Source organism: Monocercomonoides exilis (genome assembly GCF_001643675.1).
Source record: "Monocercomonoides exilis strain PA203 chromosome Unknown scaffold31-1199392, whole genome shotgun sequence".
Taxonomy (NCBI): Eukaryota; Preaxostyla; order Oxymonadida; family Polymastigidae; genus Monocercomonoides; species Monocercomonoides exilis.
This window is the reverse complement of record NW_027150576.1, coordinates 226,408-247,073: the sequence shown is the minus strand read 5'-3', so window position 1 is coordinate 247,073 and position 20,666 is coordinate 226,408. Positions and strand designations below refer to the sequence as shown.

General features: G+C 37.3%; 4 protein-coding genes across 4 annotated transcripts; 2 read left to right on the top strand and 2 right to left on the bottom strand.

The window, feature by feature from the left end:
* Window positions 1–112: 112 nt before the first annotated feature.
* Window positions 113–9,759, bottom strand: MONOS_10755fu17780 (putative guanine nucleotide exchange protein SMCR8; the record flags this gene model as incomplete). The annotated part of the gene is made up of 6 exons (XM_067863232.1): window positions 9,635–9,759; window positions 9,394–9,570; window positions 9,208–9,336; window positions 913–9,126; window positions 404–736; window positions 113–238 (listed from the first exon to the last, which is right to left on the bottom strand). The coding sequence occupies exons 1-6, from the start codon at window positions 9,713–9,715 to the stop codon at window positions 113–115; spliced, it is 9,060 nt and encodes a 3,019-aa protein (XP_067724849.1). The 5' UTR covers window positions 9,716–9,759.
* Window positions 9,567–14,531, bottom strand: MONOS_10756 (putative long chain acyl-CoA synthetase 4; the record flags this gene model as incomplete). Its single annotated transcript, XM_067863233.1, has 8 exons — window positions 9,567–10,562; window positions 10,996–11,333; window positions 11,619–11,723; window positions 11,881–12,514; window positions 12,808–14,211; window positions 14,269–14,336; window positions 14,390–14,449; window positions 14,504–14,531. The coding sequence occupies 8 exons, from the start codon at window positions 14,529–14,531 to the stop codon at window positions 9,798–9,800; spliced, it is 3,402 nt and encodes a 1,133-aa protein (XP_067724848.1). The 3' UTR covers window positions 9,567–9,797.
* Window positions 14,532–17,675: 3,144 nt separating this feature from the next.
* Window positions 17,676–17,897, top strand: MONOS_10757 (uncharacterized protein; the record flags this gene model as incomplete). Its single annotated transcript, XM_067863234.1, has 1 exon — window positions 17,676–17,897. The coding sequence occupies one exon, from the start codon at window positions 17,676–17,678 to the stop codon at window positions 17,895–17,897; it is 222 nt and encodes a 73-aa protein (XP_067724847.1).
* Window positions 17,898–19,376: 1,479 nt separating this feature from the next.
* On the top strand, window positions 19,377–20,104 carry MONOS_10758 (uncharacterized protein; the record flags this gene model as incomplete). Its single annotated transcript, XM_067863235.1, has 3 exons — window positions 19,377–19,406; window positions 19,484–19,556; window positions 19,668–20,104. The coding sequence occupies 3 exons, from the start codon at window positions 19,377–19,379 to the stop codon at window positions 20,102–20,104; spliced, it is 540 nt and encodes a 179-aa protein (XP_067724846.1).
* Window positions 20,105–20,666: the final 562 nt, after the last annotated feature.

Here is a 20,666-nt window from a genome sequence, read left to right as displayed (position 1 = left end):
CTTCAAACTGAATCATTAAATAATAAATAGTGTGTTAATTCAGAAAACAAACTATAATTAACAAGCAAAATTGAAAACTAACATGTACGAAAAAGATTATTCTCTTTTCTGTCTATCTGCCAGCTGCATCTTCGTATTTGTACACTCTGATTGTCTTCTTTTGGAGAAGGGGAATGGAAACGAATGAAGGGACAGTTCCACTTGCTTGTGTTTGCTGCATCATCAGATGAGAAAAATGCTAATAAAACAAAGTATCGGTTTTTTTTTTTTTTTTTTTTTTTTTTTTTTTTTTTTTTTTGCAGCGCAAATGCAGATTGATTCAAAAATGATTTTTTTAAAAGAAAGAATAGATAATAAGAAATAAAAACTTTAATAATAGATAAATAAATAGAATATGCCATACCATCACAATAGCAGCGTCTGTGTTGCTGATGTTCATTGACTCCAGCAGTTTGTGTCTGAGGAACATTTGGTCTTGCAGAAAGTCCTTAGACACACGAGTGGCTGCAAGCTCAAGTGAATTCGAAAATTCATAGGAATTTGTGGCTGGCTTTATGAAAGATGAAGAAGAAGGAGAGGAAGATAGAGAAGAAGAAGAGGAAGAAGAAGAAGAAGAATCCTTCGAAGATGAAGCAGCAGTTGTTGATGTGTCATGCCAGGCAGGTAGAACAAGTGAGGATAAATCGCTGCTTCTGATGTCTTTGTATTCTGCTCCGATGAATTGGACAATGTTTGTCTGGGACAATTTTGGAATAAATCGATGAATCAATAAGAATTGAAAAAGAAGAAAATGAAAGAGAAATGTTTAATGGAAAAGGTATAAGATATAAAATAATCATTTTTAATGTCAAAAAAAAGAAAGAGAAAGAGAAAGAGAACAATAATTAAATAATCAATTAAATAAACAAATACCATTGATTCATCCACAATATCGTTGTTCACAGCAGCATCAATTCTTTGCTGCAGAAGTGTAAAATGGCTTGCTTTGCCTTTCTTCTCTCCACCTGAAGGCGACAATGAAGAAGAGTTTTGTGAATGCCCTTCGTTTCTGCTCTGCAACAGAGAAGAGAGTGTTGTTTCCTGAAGCATTTGGAGGTCAGCTGCTGATTCTGTTCGGGTGACACTTCGATGTGGCAGACGGAAGGGTACTTTTTTGTGTGTGAGAAAAGAAGTGGAAGAGGAAGATGATAATGATGATGTTGTTGTTGATGAAGGAGAAGGAGAAGAAAGAGAAGGAAGAAGCAAAGACGAGGCAGAAGATACAAACTGTATTGTCGGAGATGAAGAAGCCAGTGATGGAGACTTAGAACGAGTTACTCCATTTGAGTTATTTCCAGTATTCATTTTTGTGCTATTGTTATTGTTATTGTTATTGTTATTATTGCTTGTATTTGAATGATCCAATGGATTAGCAGCAGAATCTGTGTCAGAAAGGGTTGATTCGCCGAGATAGGGAACAGGAGGCAGAGGACAGACAGAAGAATGCTTTTGAATGGAAGTGTATTGCTGTGAAGAAGAAGTGGAAGAAGAAGAAGAACTGTTTTCTTCATTGAACGCACTTGTATGCTGAAGCAATGGAGAAAGAGAAGTATATTGCTGAGGAGGAGGAGAGGCAGAACTATGATCGAATTTTTTGTCTTTGGTTGTGTTTGAGCTTTGCTTTGAAATGCTGTTTGTTCTTCCAAAATTAACATCTTCGTCCAATCTGTCAGTCGAATAGCATCTCGAAATATGTTCTGTTCTGATCATTTTGGCGTGGGATTTTTCGTTTTCTGTGTTTTCGCGCTCTTCATTCAGCTGCTGAGACATAAACATCTTCGTGTTGATGGCAGGGAGGATGCTGCGAGGCGAGGAGAAAGTGAAAAGACGCTGGCCGACGAAGAAGAGAAATGCATTTGAGGCAAACTGTCTCAGAGAAACAAGAATCTGCTGGAGGAAGTAGATGGCACTGAGACGGAGAGGGAGCGAGTTGATGAAGGAGAGGAAGGGAGGAATAGAAAGAGGACTATTTGTGGCAATAGAAGAAGTAGTAGAAGAAGAAGAAAGATTGGTAGATTGCATTGAATTAACATAGGAGCCATCGGGTGTCTGCTTCATCTGCCCCGAACGAGCAGGCAAAGTGGCTGAGACGAATGATGTTTGAGGAGAGCAGAGATTGAATGCTGATCCAGCAGAAGCAAAAGAACGCTCCACATTTTGGCTGTTTGTGTGTAAGTGGGGACTTAAAAGAAGCGGAAGGTATTTTGTGATTGGATGCGTTGTGTACTCAAAGAACAAGGGATCTCCTTCCAAATCCTTCGCCTCCACATTCAAGTCGCGGTCTGCCCAGTCGAAGAGGAGCGGGCGGAACATCTGCTTTGTGATTCTCCCCAGTGTGAACGACGTCGCCCTCATCTTCATCGCATCAAAGTCCCAAAAACAGGCACTTCTGATTGAGTTGTCGCGGATGGTTGTTTTGCGGGCAGGAGGGGTGAAGGGAGTGGGTTTGACTGTTTCACTCGCTCTTCTCCTGGTTTGGTTGGCTTTTGCATTGTATTCCATTGCAAAGTTGCTCCAATCATTAGAAAATGGATTATTGTTATTGTTGATGTTATTGGTGCTGTTGAAGTATATCTTTGATAGCCCACACAATGAAATCCCAGCCAAATCACAGGGAGAAAGCATTGTTGTGCGCCAGAGCTGAATGGAAGGAGAAGAAAAGACAGGAAAAGATGATGAAGAAGAAGAAGATTTAGATTTCTTTGATGATTTTGATAATCTTCCAAAATCTGGTTTGAGCACATTCATTACAGACGGTGTGGCTACAAACAGAGAAAGGCAACCGATGATTGCAATCACCTCCTCTTTCATCTCTTCTGAGGCGTAGACAATCACAGGGATACCACAAAGAAGAGAGACAGCAGCTATCTTCATGAGCGGATAGCGTTTGAAGAAGAGATAAAGAAGAGCAGGAGAGAAAGAGGTGTTTTGTGTGGGGTTTGAGCTGTGGAATGAGGAAGATGAAAAGGAAGAGGAAAGAAGAGAAGAAATTGGATGGACGCGATGTTGATAGAAGGAGAGCTCAACACCAACAAGAAAGTCGCGAAGGAAAGGTGTGACTGAAAGAGAGGGCTGAGAAGGGAAAGGAACAAGAGAAGGCTGAAGAGGAGGAAGAAGGCGTGAAATTGGAACATTCAATGAAATTTTGTTGTTATTGTCTTCTTTTTGTTTTGTTTCATTTGTTCTGCGTCTCAAAGAAATAGCTTCTTTCTCTGCATTCTCATCTCCATTGATTCTGTTCATCAGCTTTCTTATTCTCGTGTCTTTCAAGCAATCAACTTCTGCTTTGGTGAATGAAATGTTTGTATCTTCGCAATCAGAGAAATAAGGAGGGGCTGTTGGATTGTCATTCACATGCTGTTTGATTGAGCTGTGAAGCAAAGACTGATACACAAACGAGGAGAAAGACTGAATAGGAAACAGTTTGTGCTCTGTGGGAAGGCAAAGGGGAGAGGAGAATGTGTTGAAAGAGCGAAAAGAGCTGTCAGCATCTGTTTGGAATGAATCGACTGAAGGGCGCTTGGAAAACACTTGTGATTGCGAGCGCATTCTTCCTGTGGAAGGCAAAGTGTTGCTCATTGAAGAATCGTTTGGATGCTGATAATTCAACATGGCTGTGTCCTTTGAGGCTGAATTGAATGAGTTAATTGTGTTGTTCATGAAGAAAGAGTCATTTCCTTCTCCTTCGTTGCATTCCTCTGACAAAACAGCTTCCGATGGAATGATCTGTGGAGGCTCTAACATGTCTGCGATGTGCATGAGAGAGAAAGACTGTGAAGATGTTGTCATGTCTGTCTCTCTTCTGATCACCAGAGACGAATTAATCGCATCTTCCACTGCATCTCCAATGGCGTTCGTCACAAGCTCCTCTGCACTCAGCACTTCTGACTCGTTCTCCACAAACACTTCTTCGAATTCATCGCTGGCTGCTCCTCCGTTTTCAGTTTGTTCTGTTTCTTTGCTTACATTTCCTGTGTTATCTTTCTCTTTGCCTTCATTTTCTTCTTTCCCACTCTCAATTTGTGTGTTAAACACATTTTCTCTTTCACTTTTTTTAGTCTCATTTGAAACAGAATTGATGGCATTTGTCAAGATCAATGAAGAATCCAGCGGAGCAGCCGAAGGCAACGTTGGATGAGGAACACTTGCCAGCAATTGATGGCTGGTTAAAATGGGGCCTTTGAGAAGGAAAGTGGATGGAGACAATGTTGGTGATGGTTTATTTTTTGAATCTTTTTCTTTCTCTGTTGAAGATGATGAATTCGTTTGATTTCCTCCATTTTGTGTTATTTCTGATCCAGTTTTATCGTCTTTTGACGAAACATAAAGTGAATTAGGATAATCAGAAGTATCAGCATTATCATCATCATCATCATTGTTCTTCCTCTTTTTGTTATTTTGAGGAGAAAAAGAAGAAGTTGTGATGTTTCTGAGAACAGTCACAAAAGAGCCAACAGAAGACGATCTGTTGGCAAAGACATCTGAAGATAATGCTTCTTCTTCTTCTTCTTCTTCCCCTTCTTCTGATTCTTTTTCTTCTTCTTCTGAAATTAAGTTGTTATTGTTATTGATATTATTGTTATTCTTTGAGGAATTTTCAATAGATTGAGAAATATTATTGTTTGACTGAGAAGAAAATGAAATTGAAGATGAAGTTTCTTCTCCTAATTTCAAGCCGACACTTTCAGAATTTCGAGTATTTGAATTGTTATTAGATGATAAAATACTAACAGAAGAAGAAGAAAAACATGATGATGATGATGAAGTTGCAAGAGAAGGAGAAAGAGGAGGCAAACAAAGCATAGAGTGTCTGTTCTGCTTTGAAATGAGCATTGTTTTCCTTCTTTTGAAAGTTGGAAAGGGAACATTGGAAAAAAGAGAGGAAGGAGAAGAAAGATGAGAGAGAAAAGAAGAAGCATGCAACAAAGCAGAAGACAAAACAAGAAGACGAAGAGAAGAAGAAGAAAGAGAGCGAGGAAATGTGAAAGGAAGGGAAAAGCCGAAGAAAGGGGAGAAAGGAAGGCAAAACTGGGTGAAAGAGGTATTTGAATGAAATGAATGAGAAGATTGTTGAGAGGGGGGAGGAGAAGGGAAAGATTGAGAAAGAATATCAGAAGTGAATGGTTGGATATGAGGAGAGGAAGAAGATGATGATAGTGAAAAAGAAGAAGGAGAAAAAGAAGAAGGAAATTGTGATGTTTGTGATTGAGTTTGTGTGTTTATTTCGAATATTTTCAGTTCTTCGTCTTCTTTCGATTGGAAACTTGAAATTTTTGAATTCTTTTTGTTGCAGAAGACATTCAAATTGTTTGGAGAAAGCATAAAAAATGGATAAACAGAAGAAGAAGAAGAAGAAGAATTTATTTCATTTGAATATCCAATAGAACTCTTTTGAAATGCCATTTTTTGGTTAAATTGATTGGAAGGAAGAGAAAGATGTGATTGTGTTTGAGAGAAAGGTTGATTGAAATCAGAAGAGAAGAAAGGAAGAGCAGAAAAATAAGAAGTCAAAAGAGAAGAAAACTGTGGGTGGGGTGAAATAGAAGAGGAAGATGATGATGATGATGAAAGAGGAGAAGAAATATTGTAATTTTTGTGTTTGTTGAATGAAGAATGGAAGTTTCCTTTGGAATTTGTTGGAAAGAGAATATGTTTAGTGATTGAAGGTGATGTTTTGAGTGGTTTGAAGGAGAAGAAATGTGATTTGGAAGAATTAAGAAGAGAAGAAGAGGAGGAAAAAGTGAGTGAAGAAGAAGAGGAAGATGAAGGTGATTGAGTATTATTATTTTTATTCTCTTTAGAAATCTCTTTTTCATCTCCAAAATTCGAAGAAATCTCAAAATTCTCCATTTTCCTATTTTTGTTCAATCCATTTTCTTTTCCTCTTCTTCTTCTTCTTTCATTTCTTCTTCTTCTGTCATCATAAATGCTATTAACATTATCCTTCTTGTAGCATTCACTCAGAATATTCGATCTGTGATTGATTTGCTGCTGAAGAAGAGGCTGAAAGGGAAGAGGAAAAGAACAAAGAAGTTCATTTTGAGAAGAAATAAGCGTTTTTTCATTGGAAACACCAAAAACATCAGAAATATTTGGAATATTTGAAATATTATTAATTTTGTCTGTTTTGAAAGTGAATTCTTGATTGGAGGAGGTCTGAAGAGTGAAATGGTGAGATAAACAAGGAGGAGGAGGAACAGGAGCAAGAGGAGAAGAAGAGGAAGGAGGAGTGGAAGAAGAAGAAGAAGAAGATAATGGAGAAGGAGAGGAAGAGGAAGAAGAAGAAGAAGAAGAAAATGAAGATATTATTTGTGGAGGAGGAGGAGAAGGTGAAGAAGGTGATGAAGGTGATGAATGTGGTGAATGTTGTGTGTGTTGTGGTGAATGTGGTGATAGATTTGTGAATTGAATCTGAGGAAGAGATGAAGAAGAGGAAGAATTTGAAGAAGAAGATGATGATGATGATGATGAAATTAAATTATTTATTTTTTCTGCTTCATTTTTCAATAGGACAGAATGTGAAGTGAATGGAATGATTTCATTTGGATGTTTCTGTTTCCCTCTCAAAACAGGCGGAGAAGGAGAATTTCTCTCAAAAGTGGATGGTTGAATGGGAAATGATGATGTTAATGGAGAAGAAGAAGATGAGGAAGAAGAAGAAGAGGAAGTGGACGAAGAAGAAGAAGAAGAAAGAGAAGAAAAGGGAGAGGAGGAGGAAGAAGAAGAAGAAGAATTTGACAATGAAAAAGGATTTGTTGATGTTATTTCGTTTGTTCTGTCTAAATCTAACTCTTCTTTCAATCGCTTCTTCTTTTTCTTTTTCTTCTTTTTCTTCTTTCCGTTTTCATTTCCATTTCCATTTCCATTCAACTCATATGAATTCTTCATCAAACATTCATTTTTTTCTTCTTTCTCTTCTTTCTCCTTCTCTTTCTCCTTCTCCTCCTCTTTCTCTTTCTCTTTCTCTTCTTTCTCTTCTTTCTCTTTCTCTTTCTCCTCCTCTTTCTCTCTCTCTTTCTCTTTCATTCCAAATTCTCTTTTTATCCCTTTCAACGAACCATCCAAAAACACATTTTTTTCTTCATCCAACTTCATTTTTTGAACAAATTCTGAACACATTTCGTTTTTCTCTCCTTCAACCTCCTTCCAAACAGATGCAAATCTCCTTGTTGTGTATGGAAATGGCGTGAAAAACGAGAAAATATGAAGATTTCCCATAGAAAACACCCCATTTCCATATACACCTCTTTTCTGGTTGAGAATTTTGTGTGTTTTTGGTTGGATGTTTTGTTGTGTGTGTGGAAGAGGACGATATGGTGTGAGTTCAAATTGATTGGAATTTGGTGAATTTGTTGGTTTTCTTGAGAAATTATCCTTTTCTGTTTCTTCTTCTTCTTCTTCTTCTTTCTCCTTTTCTTTTTCAGAAGTGAAAGAAATCGAAGAATTAGATTTATTCATATTTTGTGGCTTATCATTTGTTTTATTATCATTCAGTTGCTCATCTGAATGATTTATTAATTCATCATCACTTTCATCTTCTTTCTCTTCTTCTTCTCTTTCTCTTTCTTCTTCTCTTTCTCTTTCTCTTTCTTCTTCTCTTTCTCTTTCTCTTTCTTCTTCTTCCTCTTCTTCCTCTTCCTCTTCCTCTTCCTCTTCTCCCATGTATTTGTTATTCAGTCCAGGCAATTCAAGAGATGATATCATATCCAACATGTGCAACGAAAGAGGTCTGTTGAAATGTTGTTGGAGAGAAACAAGTCGATTGAAAGGAGAAAGAAGAGAAAGAAAGGCAAAACGATCAACAGAAGAGGAAGAGGAGGTGGCGGAAGAAGAAGAAGAAGAAGAAGAAGTACCAAAAGCATCAGGAGGAGGGTAAGTGCATATTTCATCGATGTTTCTTCGTCTTTTGTCGAGTTGGATGTTTTTGTAGATCGAAGGCGGAAGAAGAAGAGAAGGAGAAGAAGCAAAAGGAAGAAGAAGAACACACAAACGAGATAAGCTGACACGAAAGGAAGAAGAAAAAGAGGAAGAAGAAGAAGCTGATGATGATGATGATGATATTAGATAATTCGAATCAATATTGTTGCTTTGTTGTTTCATAACTTCTGTTTCCTTTTCTTTTTCTTCTTCATTCTCTTTCTCTTTCTCTTTCTCTTTCTCTTTCTCTCTTCCCGTTTTTGACTGCAAATGTGAAGACAAAACAAGATCAGCATACAAAAACATCAGCACATCAACATCATCTTTCTCACAAAATGAAGATGTGTTTGACGAATTTGTAGGAGCCTTCCAAAAAGTTGACTCAATCACTGAAAAAGGGAAGAGATTTGACAGAAATGGATCATCTTCATTTGAAATGCTGCTTTTCTGTGTTTCTTCAACTGTTTTGTTATTGTTATTATTGTTTGACTTTATTTTTATTGTGTTTTTGCCTTCTTTCTGTTCTTTCAGTTCTTTTCTCCTTTGAATTAGATCAAAACTGCGCAAAATCTCTTCATCCAGCCAATTCTCCTTCAACAATGATTCTTTTCCTTCTCTTCCTCTTCCTCTTTCTCCTCTCCCTTCTCTTTCTCCTCTCTCTTTCCAATCAACCAACAACTCATTCACATCCCCAATCACTTCCTCGACACTCCCTTCATTCTCTTTTGTTTGTATCCCCCTCTCCATCAGTTCTCTCCTCCTTCGATAGAACAGGCCCCGCAGCCTCTGGTCAAAGTCACTCAGCTCATTCAGCACTTCCCATATGCCCATCCCTTCCAAGTCAGACGACCCAACCCATCCTCTTTCCTCAAACACCTGCAATGTTGAGCTCGAATGCTCCCCTTTCTCAGCGTCTGCGTTGCTATCTTCTCCTTGGTTCTCTTCTTCATCGTTGTACAAGTCGTCAATCGTGATTTTGCTGCGGACCTTCGCAAGGCGATATGTTCGGCGCTGTTTTTCTGTCTCGTTCCATTCTCTCAATGGACCTGCTGCAAACAGAGGTGAAAGCCTCTGAGCAAGACAATCGTACGTCCATCGGATGTTGCGAATCCGCGTCAACAAGTCGTGGCGGAAAAGGCGCCAATTCTCAGTTTGGAGGTGTCTGACAATCTGTAATATTTCAAATCAAAGTTTAAAAATTTGATTCAAAACAATTGTTATAAGAAAAGAATTGAAAAATATTGTTAAAACCATCTGGAACTCTTGTCTGACTTCTTCATAAATAGACATTATCTTTGTTTTTGACGATGCACAATAACTGAGTGCAAGTGGTCTGACGTAACCTCGGGCAAATACATCGGAAAGAGTAAAATGATAAACCTTTAAATATACAAACAGTGTGAATAATAATTGCTATATAAATCAAATAAAACATACAATTGAATAGATGTCTTCTGACTCATCAATAAGCATTGTGGACGTTTCATGAGGAAGATGATCAGGAACGTTTCGGGCTTTGTAATCGGTTTCAACAGTCATGATTCTTATAGCAAATGAATGTATTTTAAACTTAGGAAGAGTTATCTTTTTTGGATAAACAAAGAGAGGAATTGGCTGTGTAATTTCAATATTAAACAGAAAAATTATGTTATAATTGAAATGTAAAAAATAATCAAACTCCTTCTTGTTCATTAAATTCTGTAAGAACAATAAAATCTTTATCATTTTGAATAGTACTTTTAAATATGTGTGAAGTCATTACTCCTCTCGTTCACAAAGAACAAGAACAGTAATTTTCTATCTGATCAAACCCATATCAAATTCCCAATTTAGAATAACAATCAATCAACTTTATCTCTTGACCTTTCCAGCTTTAGTATCTCCCTAATTTCATCCCAATGTGCTTTTCTAATAGCTTCTCTTTGCAGTTTGAGCGAATGCGACATCTGTCCATTCAGCACCGAAAACTCTTCTGTAGTGAGAATAACCAAGTTTGGCACCCAGCTCTGTGGCTTGCCTCTGGCACGAGCATGGGCGATGAATGAGCGAATGACGATGGCTCTGACGATGGAAGACTGGCAGAGGGCACGAGGGTTGTAAGCAATGGAAAGAAGACGAGAAGAAATCTTTTGGGTGGCGGGGTGGGGCGGTGGGGCGGAGAGGGGTTTTTTCTCTTTGGTTGATCTTCTTCTTCGGATTTTGGATTCTTCTTCTCCTTCTTCTTCTTTTTGGAATTGTTTGGTGTTTTCTTGTGATCCTTTGCTAACTTCTTCCTTCTTTTCTTTATTTTCTTCTTTTTCCTCTTTTTCTGTGTTATCTTCTTTCAATTCTTCATTTTTATCTTCTTTCTCTTCCTTTTCTTTCTCTTCCTTTTCTTCCTTCTCTTTCTCTTTCTCTTTCTCTTTCTCCTCTTTTTCTTTTTCTTTTTCTTCTTTCTCCTTCTCTTCCTTCTCCTTCCTCCTCTTCTCTCTCTCTTCTCTTCTTTTCTCTTCCTCCTCTTCTTTCTGCTTCATTCTTTCTGCCTCTTCCAAAACGAGTGCTGTCAGCTCAGGGAAACGAGGCACCACAACAGCAATGACTGAGGCTGAGGGATGATGATAGTGCACCTGATGGAGAGAGAGAAAGAGAGAGAAGAAGAAGAAGAAGAAGAAGAAGAAGAAAATGGATGATGTTAATAATAATAATAATAATAATAATAATTATAATTATAATTATAAAGAGAGAGGAAGAAAATGAAAGATAATTAACATGTTGGATTAATGATTATTAGGAAATCATAATTATATTAATTATTTGTTTTCATTCGCATTTTAATATAAATAATTCATTCATTCATTCATTCATTCATTCATTCTCTCTTTCATCTTCTCAATCTCTAATTAAATTAAATCAAATCTTATTTTTTCTCTTTTTCTTCTTCTTCTTCTCCATCCACCTCAAAATAAAAACAAAAACAAAAAAAAAGAAAAGAAAAAGAAAAAAAAATTAAAGCAAAAAAAAAAAAAAAAAAAGAATGAATGAAAAACCACAATAACACACCATAATCTGATGCACAATGGGCATATCAGCAAACAACATCTCAATCTCTTCTGCACTCATCACGCTCCCTTCACTCATTTTGAACACGTTTTTGATTCTGTCAATGATTCTGATGCTTCTTCGGCCTGTCAGCTCTCCAATGTCTCCTGTCCTCACCCACCCATCTTCTGTCTGCATTGAAGAAGAAGAAGAATTTGACTCATTCTCTTTCTCTTTCTCTTTCTCTTTCTCATTGAAATAACCACTGAAATTGCCAGGTGATTTAACAAGAATTTCTCCGCGGAGAATTTTGCCGCTGGGGGTGATGAGGGGGTCGTAGCCGAAATGAGGGATGGCTTCTGTTGATTGTGAGGAAGAGGAAGAGGAAGAGGAAGAGGAAGAGGAAGAGGAAGAGGAAGATGATGACGATGGATGAATAAATAAATAAATAAATAAAATGTTATTTTGTGATAATCAATAAATAGTTGTGTAAAGTAACAGTAATATTTGCATATGTGTTTGCAAAGAAAGAAAAAAGAAAAAATAACAAATATCAAATAATATCGTCTTTCTTTTATTTTCTTTCTTTCTTTCTTTCTTTCTTTCTTCAAAATCAAAAAATATAAATAAATGCATAAACACACCCAACTTTACCTGTACACCAGGAAGAGGGATGCCAACTGTCTCATAATTGAGATCTTCCTCCAGACGAGCCAGGACACACCCTCCTGTCTCTGTCAGACCATATCCTGTGGTTGATAAATAGATAAATAAATAAATAAATAGAGAAGAGAGAAAATAAGAAAGAGAAGAAAGATAAAGAAAGAAAGAGAAGAAGAAGAAAACAAATATAAAATATGAATGATAATAACATAATAATAATAATAATAATATCCAAATACAAACCTTCAACCAGTGGGCAGTCTAAGCAGACAGAGAAGAACTGAGCTATTCTCAAAGGGACAGGAGCCGTGCCAGTTGTGATGAGTCTGATTGAGCCGCCAAAAAGAGAGCGGAGAGAAGAAGAGAAAGAAGAATAGACAGAAAAAGAGGAGGGAGGAAGAAAAAGAGAGCGAAGGAGCTTTGGGAAGGAGAAGTCTTTGAGCGTGCGGGAGAGGAGAGGGAAGAGGAATGAGTGGGAGGGAAGAGAAGGAGAGGATGAAGAAGAAGAAGAAGAGGAAGAGGAAGATGATGATGATGAATTGCAATCTTGTTTGGTTAAACTATCTTTCATTTTCTCTATTTTACTTCTTTCTTCCTCTTCATATCCCTCTTCTTCTTCTTCTTCTTCTTCTTCCTTCTCCTTCTCTTCTCTTTCTTCCTTCTCTTCCTTCTCCTCCTTCTCCATAATATTCCTCGTAATATTCTGCTTATACACCACCCCTGCCCATCCTCCTTCTTCGTCTCGTTCTGCTTCTTCTGTCTGTCTAAAATGTCTTCTCAAAAAGGAAGCAGAAGAAAAAGACTGAAATTTGGCTTTGTTGCAAAGTGTGTAGAAGAAGAGGAAGCTCCAACGAGGAAGGAAGGAGCTGTGGTTGATCTGAGCGAGAGAGAGAAAGAGAGAGAAAGAGAAAGAAAGAGAGAGAAAGAGAGAAAGAGAGAAAGAGAGAAAGAGAGAAAGAGAGAAAGAGAAAGAGAGATAGATAGATAGATAGATAGATAGATAGAAGAATAGAAGAATAATTAAATTTAAAAGAAGAGTTTAAAAAATGCAAAATAGATTGAATTTTGATATGATTCCATAATAAAAACAAATAAAAATATGCATTCAATTTCAAATTTCTAACAGACAATAACAAAAGATTTATTTTATCTTCCATGTATTTCCCATACTTTGTTCATAACAGCTGCAAACAATCTAACAAGCACAACAGGAACAACAGGAAAGAACGTTGGGTGGAGTTTTTGGAGATCAGAGAGAAGACGAGAAGATGAAGTGGATGAAGAAGAAGAGGAAGAGGAAGGGTTTGGATGTGTTGGATTATTCTTATTGTTCTGTTGTTGATTGTGCAAAGATGAAGAAGAAGAGGTTGGAGTAGAAGAAGAAGATGATGATGATGATGATGAAGGAGAATCTGTCAGATGAGGTGTTGAGGCAGGAGAAGGCGAAGGAGAAGGAGAAGGTGACAGAACAGGCGAAACTGCCAACGCAGAGCTCTCTCCCCACATTTTGGCCTGCGAAAAGATAGTCGATGGCATGTTGGGTGTTCTACCGCGCCTAAATAAGCTGCCAGCATTCGGCGATAAGTCCGGAGAGGATGCCGAATTAGGAAGTGTGGAACTCACAGCTTGTATTTGTCCTGTTGAAGTTGCCGGCAAAGTTGCCGGTGCAGGAACAGAAGGAGAGGAAAATCCGACAGCCGCCCCGAGCAAAAGGACAGCGATGTCGAAAGTGCGGGGGTAGATGTGGGAGAGAGGGAGATAGCTGATAGAGACGTCTTGTCTGATTGGCTGAGGGGAGAGCTGGAGAGAGGCACGCTGCATAAGAGAAGAGGAAGAGAAGAGCATTGAAGAGAAGCTGAGTTGGACGCCTTTGAGTCTGCCTTCACCGGAGATTGTGTGGATGGGGGAATGAGAGGAAGGAGATGAGGAAGGTGAGGATGATGGATTAGATGTTGATGAGGAAGAAGCTGATGATGATGAAACAGAAGAAGAGCTGTCTTGTAATGTTTGTTCTGAATCAGAATGAATAGAAGACTGAAGTGAAGGCAGCGCTGACGAGAGAGAAGAAGAGGATGAAGATGCAATGAAAGACGAGGTGAATACAACTGACTCTATTTCGTGTGGTTTAATCAGCATTTCACAGACTTCTTCGTCTGGTAGCATATCCATCCACTCCAACACCTTCTCATCCCCATAGCCTGTCAATTCTGGGTGTGTCTTTTTGAACAAAAACTGGAAATTCCGCCAGCCGCTTGCAACGACCGAGTGGAAGGAGCTTATTCGATTTGCTTTCTGAGGAAGTTCGCTCGAAGAGAAAGATGTTTGAAGACAGCTTTGTCTATTTGGCGTGCCTGGTGTGTTTGGTGTGTGCGGAGCAGTTGATGAATGCGCTTCTGACTCGCTGGGAACGCCCATGTCTGAAGAAGAAAAAGCGAAAAATGGAAGGGCGCTGCTTCCTTCGGGGTCTGAAGGAATGAATTGCGGATATTGTTGAATTTCTTCTTTTGAAAGATGATCACTTGGAAGAATGATAACTAGTTTCAAAAAATCAAAGGCTTCCAGCATTCTCATTGCCTAGATAGAAATTTTTATGCAACAAAATGAAATAGATAATTGATATACCAAATTGACATGACGTGGAGATATTATTAACACCGATAGTTGAACTCTTTCAATTACAGATTCCGCATTTTCAGAACCTTTGAATAATTTTTTTTATATCAACGTTATGAATAAATAATGTAAAGCACACTAAATGAATCTGGAATTGGAACTGAAATGAATCCTTTTGAGCTACAAGCTAAATCACAAACTTTAAAAAGAAATAAAAATTAACAGAAACTTCTCAAAAACGTTTATTTCAAACTTATCCATTCCGGACGATTGGAAGACATAATTCCCACATAATCACCCTTCGTAAAAATTGAATGTTATCCTTCAATAACAGCAAGCACATAAAAACATTCACACTTTAACTATTCCACTTGATATCAATCCTGATGAAAACAGTAAAATAAGTCGCATAAATTCTTGATAATTAATCCATTGATATTCTCCAAATTTTCCGTTTCCAATAGGCTTTCTCCATCCAAGACAATGAAAATTTGAAAAAAGTCTTGAAACGTGTCTAATTGCTCGGAAGCGAGTCCATAATTGCGGCCATTGAATAGAAGGAAGGGAGTGAGTAAGAATATTAGTGTTCATTCCAAATTAACGCAATTACAAAGATAACAGTGATAATTAAAGTTCCTGCATTTTTCAAGGGATAAATGATCTGACATGAATTAATAATTGATGTTTTTTTTATTCAATAAGTTTAAATATATTTTATACATGGTGAAAAAATAAAAATGAAACACTTTATTTTAAAATACGACTGAAAAACTCGTTTTTAATTGTTTCAAATTCTTTTTAACACTTAATCTGTGTGTTTTCTGATTCATTTTAAAAGTAAAAAAAAGTTACTTTTTTCAAAAAATTATTAACCTTTGTTATTTCAAAGTTGTGATAATTTTTTCTTTCAAAAGAGAAATACAAAAAATTATGAAACGTAATTTTCAAAGAACGTTTTTGATGAAAACAATTGGTAAAAACTATTGATTTAATACAAATCATTTTAAACCTTTTTTTAATGGGGGAAAATATTGACTTTCAAGCTTTTTTTGCACAAGGCATTGAATCATTGTTTCACTCATAACTTTGATTCGCTTTCCAAGATCTCAAAATAAATTTGATTTTCATTTCCGTATGCAGGAATGGTTGAAATCAAAATATCAAATATTGTGCCATTTCACGAATTTCAAAAAATGAATCCATTTTTTATTGTGTTTTTTGACAAAAAAAAAGTTAATGAAAAGTTTATTATTTTTCAATGATGATACCTGAACTGAAATATTGAACCTTATTTTGAATAATTTTGTTGAAGTTTCATTTTGAGCTGAATATCAAATAGAGGTTCAAAAAAAAATAAGTTTCCCAAATTTGTATTACAAGGAAAGCATTATTTTATAGAAAGAATTTATTCAAAAACTTTTATAAAAAATGAATTGATATTTGGGCTTGATATTTCACTTCTGGCATTTTTATTGATAAATGATGCACATTTCATTGACTTTTTGAGTGTAAAAAACACAATATGAATGGGTCCATTTTAAGACATTCGTTAATTGTTAATAACTTTATGTTTTGATTTCAACAATGCCTGTTTACGGATATGAAAATCAAATATATTTCAAAATCTGAGAAAGTGAAATAAAGTTATGAGTGAAGCAATTTTCTCGTGCTTTGTGCAAAAAAAGCTTGTAAGTCCGTATTTTCACCCATTTTGTCGATTTATAAAGAAATTCAAATTGTTTATTTGGTGAAAATATCATTTTTGTTAATTTTTTATTAAGATGAATAAATTTGGTTTTGGTAGTTTTTTATTAATTTATCACATTTTTTTTGGGTTTCGTTTTATAAAAGGTTTTTCATTTTATTGGTGAAATTTTTTTTTCATGTGATAAATAAACCAGAGTATTTTCAAGATCGAAAGTTCAATTTGAAAAAAAGCAAATATGAAACTGAACAATGTTTAACTTTATAGTGTTCTATTCAAATCATGAAAATCCATATTCTAACTTAAATTATTTGCACCAATAATCGCATTTCGAAAACAATCACCCATTTATTGACAAACAAAATATTCTGACAAGAATTAAGTGGTGAGAATTCGAATTTCATTTTTCTTATCATTTTCCACAAATTTGAATTGAAATCATTATAATTTTGAATTACACACCAAAATGAATTCAACATCGAAAAATTTTTATTCGAAATAGAGAAAGTTTAAAACAAAATCGAAAAAGTTTAATTCAACATTGAAAAATAGGTTTCAAAAATTCAAAATTTCTATTCAAGTGGAATCCAAAAAAATATGCGTGATTATTTTTGCAATCAAAACTTTTTTCGGGTTCCAGGTTTTTCAAAATTTGCTTGTCATTGAAAAGAGCTTTTGAGTTTAAATGCTCAATTAATCGCAACTATTTTATGATTAAGTGAATCAGCCGAAATAAATACTGAAATGTCTTTATTGAACCTTTTTACTCTTTAGTGATCATGAATTTTTGTTCAAAGTGAATTCTTGAATAGAAATTTTTGAATGAAAAAATATGATTTCTGAAAGAATCCACCATATTTCAAAGAAAATGCATAACGTTGATAAATGGGTGAAAATTTTTGAAAAATCACTTTTTTTTAGCCTGATCAATCCCACAAAAAATCAAAGAAAAATTTCATTAACCGTAATTATTTCTCTTTGAATTTATTCACTCATTTTTTTCAAACATAAGCGTTTGACATTTTTCTTAAAACAATTTTTATTATTGACATCATCTATATATTTCAATAATTGATGTTTATTTGTGTGATTTGAAGAAATAAAACTGCAATGAGTTTAACATGTATTTTTTTTTGTAACTTTTTCAGTAACATGAGTTCAGCTTATCTTTTATTTGAAAATTAACAAGACTTTATAATGCATGTCTGATATTAAAATGAATAGGTTTTATTTTAACTTTAAATCTGAAGATTTTGAAATAAATTATCTTTCAATTTTTCGAGTATTTCACGTTTTATGAAATCAAAAGCGAGCTGTCAGAATTTGAAAAAGAATTTAATTTCTTTTCAGACAAAATATTAGTGAAGATCCATGCAAATGAATGAAAATACAAGAACTATTTATGATTGACAAGCCGTGCTTTCTTTATCTTTGAAGTCATTTTAAAAAAGATAAAGTAAATGAACTTTGAATTAATTTTCTTCCTATCTTTATTCATTAGAACGTTGGCCGCTTGCTTTATTCCCACTTTTTTCATATCATAAACACATTCCACATTCTTTTCTGATTCGTCATTCCGGAAGCTAGAAGCGAACGGAAGAATACGGAAGTGGATAAGAAGTTATCGCTTTCATAATTCAACGCGCCTGTGAATAATCCTTCGGATGTATCAGTTGTGGCAGAGTGAAACACGCAGGAAGCAGCGAATGATGAAATCGAGATGAGACTGCGGATTGTCGTATCTGAGGCGGCTGGGGTGTATGCGCAGCACATGTCGCTGCTGCTGCCGCTGCTGCTGGCGTTGCAGACGCTTCGGGGATATGTTGTGGCGCGGCAGGCGGTGCTGTTTGGGGGTGTTGTGTGTGCCTACGATGTGGTGCTTTCGGTGATGCACTCAGTTCCGCTAGTGGCGCCACTTCCGTCGCTTGTAGCGCAGGTGTGAGCTAAGTCTGGGAAATTGCACAAAAGGAACAAGAGGTGGTAGGGCTAAGGATAAAGGATGGAGGATGGTCGATGCGGTTCTATCACTGATAGCAATTGTGCTGGTGGTGCTGGAAGAAATAAAAGAGGAAGAAGTGGGAAAATGAAAAGGAGCAGGTGAGGGAGAAGTAGAAAGGTAAGAGAAGGAGTCGAAACGAATGCGTGAGATGGCAGTGCAGTTGCAGGAGAAGGAAAAGATCATCCAGACTTATTGAATGAATATTCTGGAACTGAGCGAGAAGCGCAACGCAGAAGAAAAGGAGGCGAAGGAGCAGCTGGTGGAGATAAAGGAGAAGAAGCTGATTGATGAAAGGATTGAGAAGGAGATGAAAAGCTGCTCTTAGCAAGAAGGAGCGGTTAATGTGGATGCAAAAGCTAACTGGCTTGTGGGTGGTTGTTCTTGTCACACCTTCTTTATTGGTTTATGTGTGCCGTGGGATAGTTCCATCTTTGACTTCGTAAATTCTGCCTTCTGGGTTGTGTGAGAAGTGCCAGGAGAAGTTAACAGAGATCATCAAAAATGGCGGCGCTGTGATGCATGAGCTGCACCCGAAAGGGAAGGTGGTTGTTATGAAAGTGGGGAGCAGTGTGAGTATTTGGAAGAAGAATACAGCGGAATAAAAAATACTGATGGCTGAGGTGGTGGAGGAAGCGGAAGAGGAGTGGATGCAACAGTGCAGGAGAAAATGAACAAGATGGAGAAGGAAATGAAGATGTAGACAGTGATGATGAAAGGGCAGGATCGGACTATGAGCATGCAGAAGGCGATGTTCAAGGAGGTGATTGATAAGCAGCGGATGATACTTGTGCAAAAGAGGCAGGAGCAGAAGGATATGAAGGCGACATCAAAAGAAACGATGTGGCTGTAAATTGGGCACTTGAAGGCGCTGGAATAACAGTTCGTAAAAAGTGACTTTGGCTAGTACAGGGAAGTCAGGACAGGGTTGTCTGGGGCATGTGTAGCGCCTTTGTCTCAGAGGTCGATGACAATGGAACAATTGATGCGCACATGTACTTCCGACACAGTTCACGCTTCGATTTATTGTTCTGATGAAGCTGCTGCTAACGCTAATGAAGAAGGGGCTGCATCATTCACCGAAGTGTACACTGCCGAACATCCGTGGGATATATAGAGACAAGATCTCAACATATCTAGACTGGTGCATCACTTGTGAGTTGGGGATGATATTGCAGAGCAGGAGTTTGAGGATTTCGTATTCGTGTGTCTGTAAAAAAAGCGCGCAGTGCAGAAGAAGAGCGAGGGAGTGCAGTGGGCGATGATTTACGAGGATGAGATGTTCTTGAGGAATATGCAGAGGTGTGGATGTTAAAAAAGAGAGAAAGGAAAGTGAATGGAGACAGAGAAGATGGGCTATTGGAAAGATGGAGAGATGGAAGAGGATGAGAAGAGAAGAGAGTGGAAATGGATGCTTGGAGTCTTATGAAGCTTTATCCAATTTCAGCACAGAAAGTGTGGAGAAGACGATAAACGAGTTTGTTGTGATTGGGGCTGTTGTGCCTTAGGAAAGTGTGAATTCTATATCTCAGCGGGATGTTGCGTATGCAATCGGGCATGTGCGCCTTGGGAAAGTGAAGATTGGAGGATTTTATGTTTCGCACTGTGTGTTTGTGTAAAAGTGGGAGTCGCTGCAGATGTGTTCTGTGGATCTTTCTGTATGTCCGCTGGCAGCATGGTAGGTGTTTCTGTGAATGTCGAATCTCCTGCGTTCAGGCATGGATATAGCATCTAAAAATAACCTCATTCCGTGCCGCGCCTGCATTTACGCTTTGGATGTGCGCGCTGCATCGTCTGACTCTGCGCATTCTGCCTCTGCTCAGCCTCTGACCTCTTTGAGCGGCGCACACAGATCGGACTCACAACACCAGGTGGCAGGCGTGCAGAGAAAGTCTACTCAGCCGGTGTCTGGCTCAGCAGGTGTCTCTGCACAGGCATGTGCCTGTCTCTCTCCAACAGCGACACGCAGCTTTGTGATCGTGCAGCCGTTCTACCAGCCGGAGCTGTCGCGTGTGCCGCACTGGCAGTTCTTTTCGAACTGTCGGGAGCACAACATCACGTTTGGCTTTGAGGGGAAGTGCGGGGTTCTGTTCCAGCTGGCCGGGCATCTCATCGCGGTGGTTGTGGAGCTTACAGTGTGCACAGCTGTGTGAGCTCTGAAGACGATGGCCATGCATAGAATTATTGCTCAATCGTCGTCGACTTTTTTCTAGTTCTTATGCACTTTTGTATGTATCTTTCTTTTCTCATTGGCATCTTGCAGATTTGTAATTGCTCTTTCAATCCCATAAAGAGCAGATTCAAAATGTCAAAATAAAACTTCAATTTGTCAAAAAAGTGAATGCAACGAAATAGGAGAGATGACCTTAGCTCAGTTGACGTTTTTTAATAAATAACCTTCAATTAATAACGCAATCAGATCGATGGTAATTGATATTCATGTGGAGCGTGAGTTTTTGTTGATATGTTCTATTGGTTAACAGATATTTTTCTATAACTCGTTAACTCTAGCCTTAAACCTAGAAAATTCAAATGCTTTGAATTAGTTCTTTTAGAAAGTTTGATTTCAGGAAAAGCATCCTTCGAAATCACGAAAATAGACAAATTATTTGTTTCCAATTCTATTTCAGTTGAAAAGCTGAAATAACTTTGACATTTGTCACGAATGCATTTGATCCACAAATAACGTTTATTATTATTTTTATTTTTGCAATT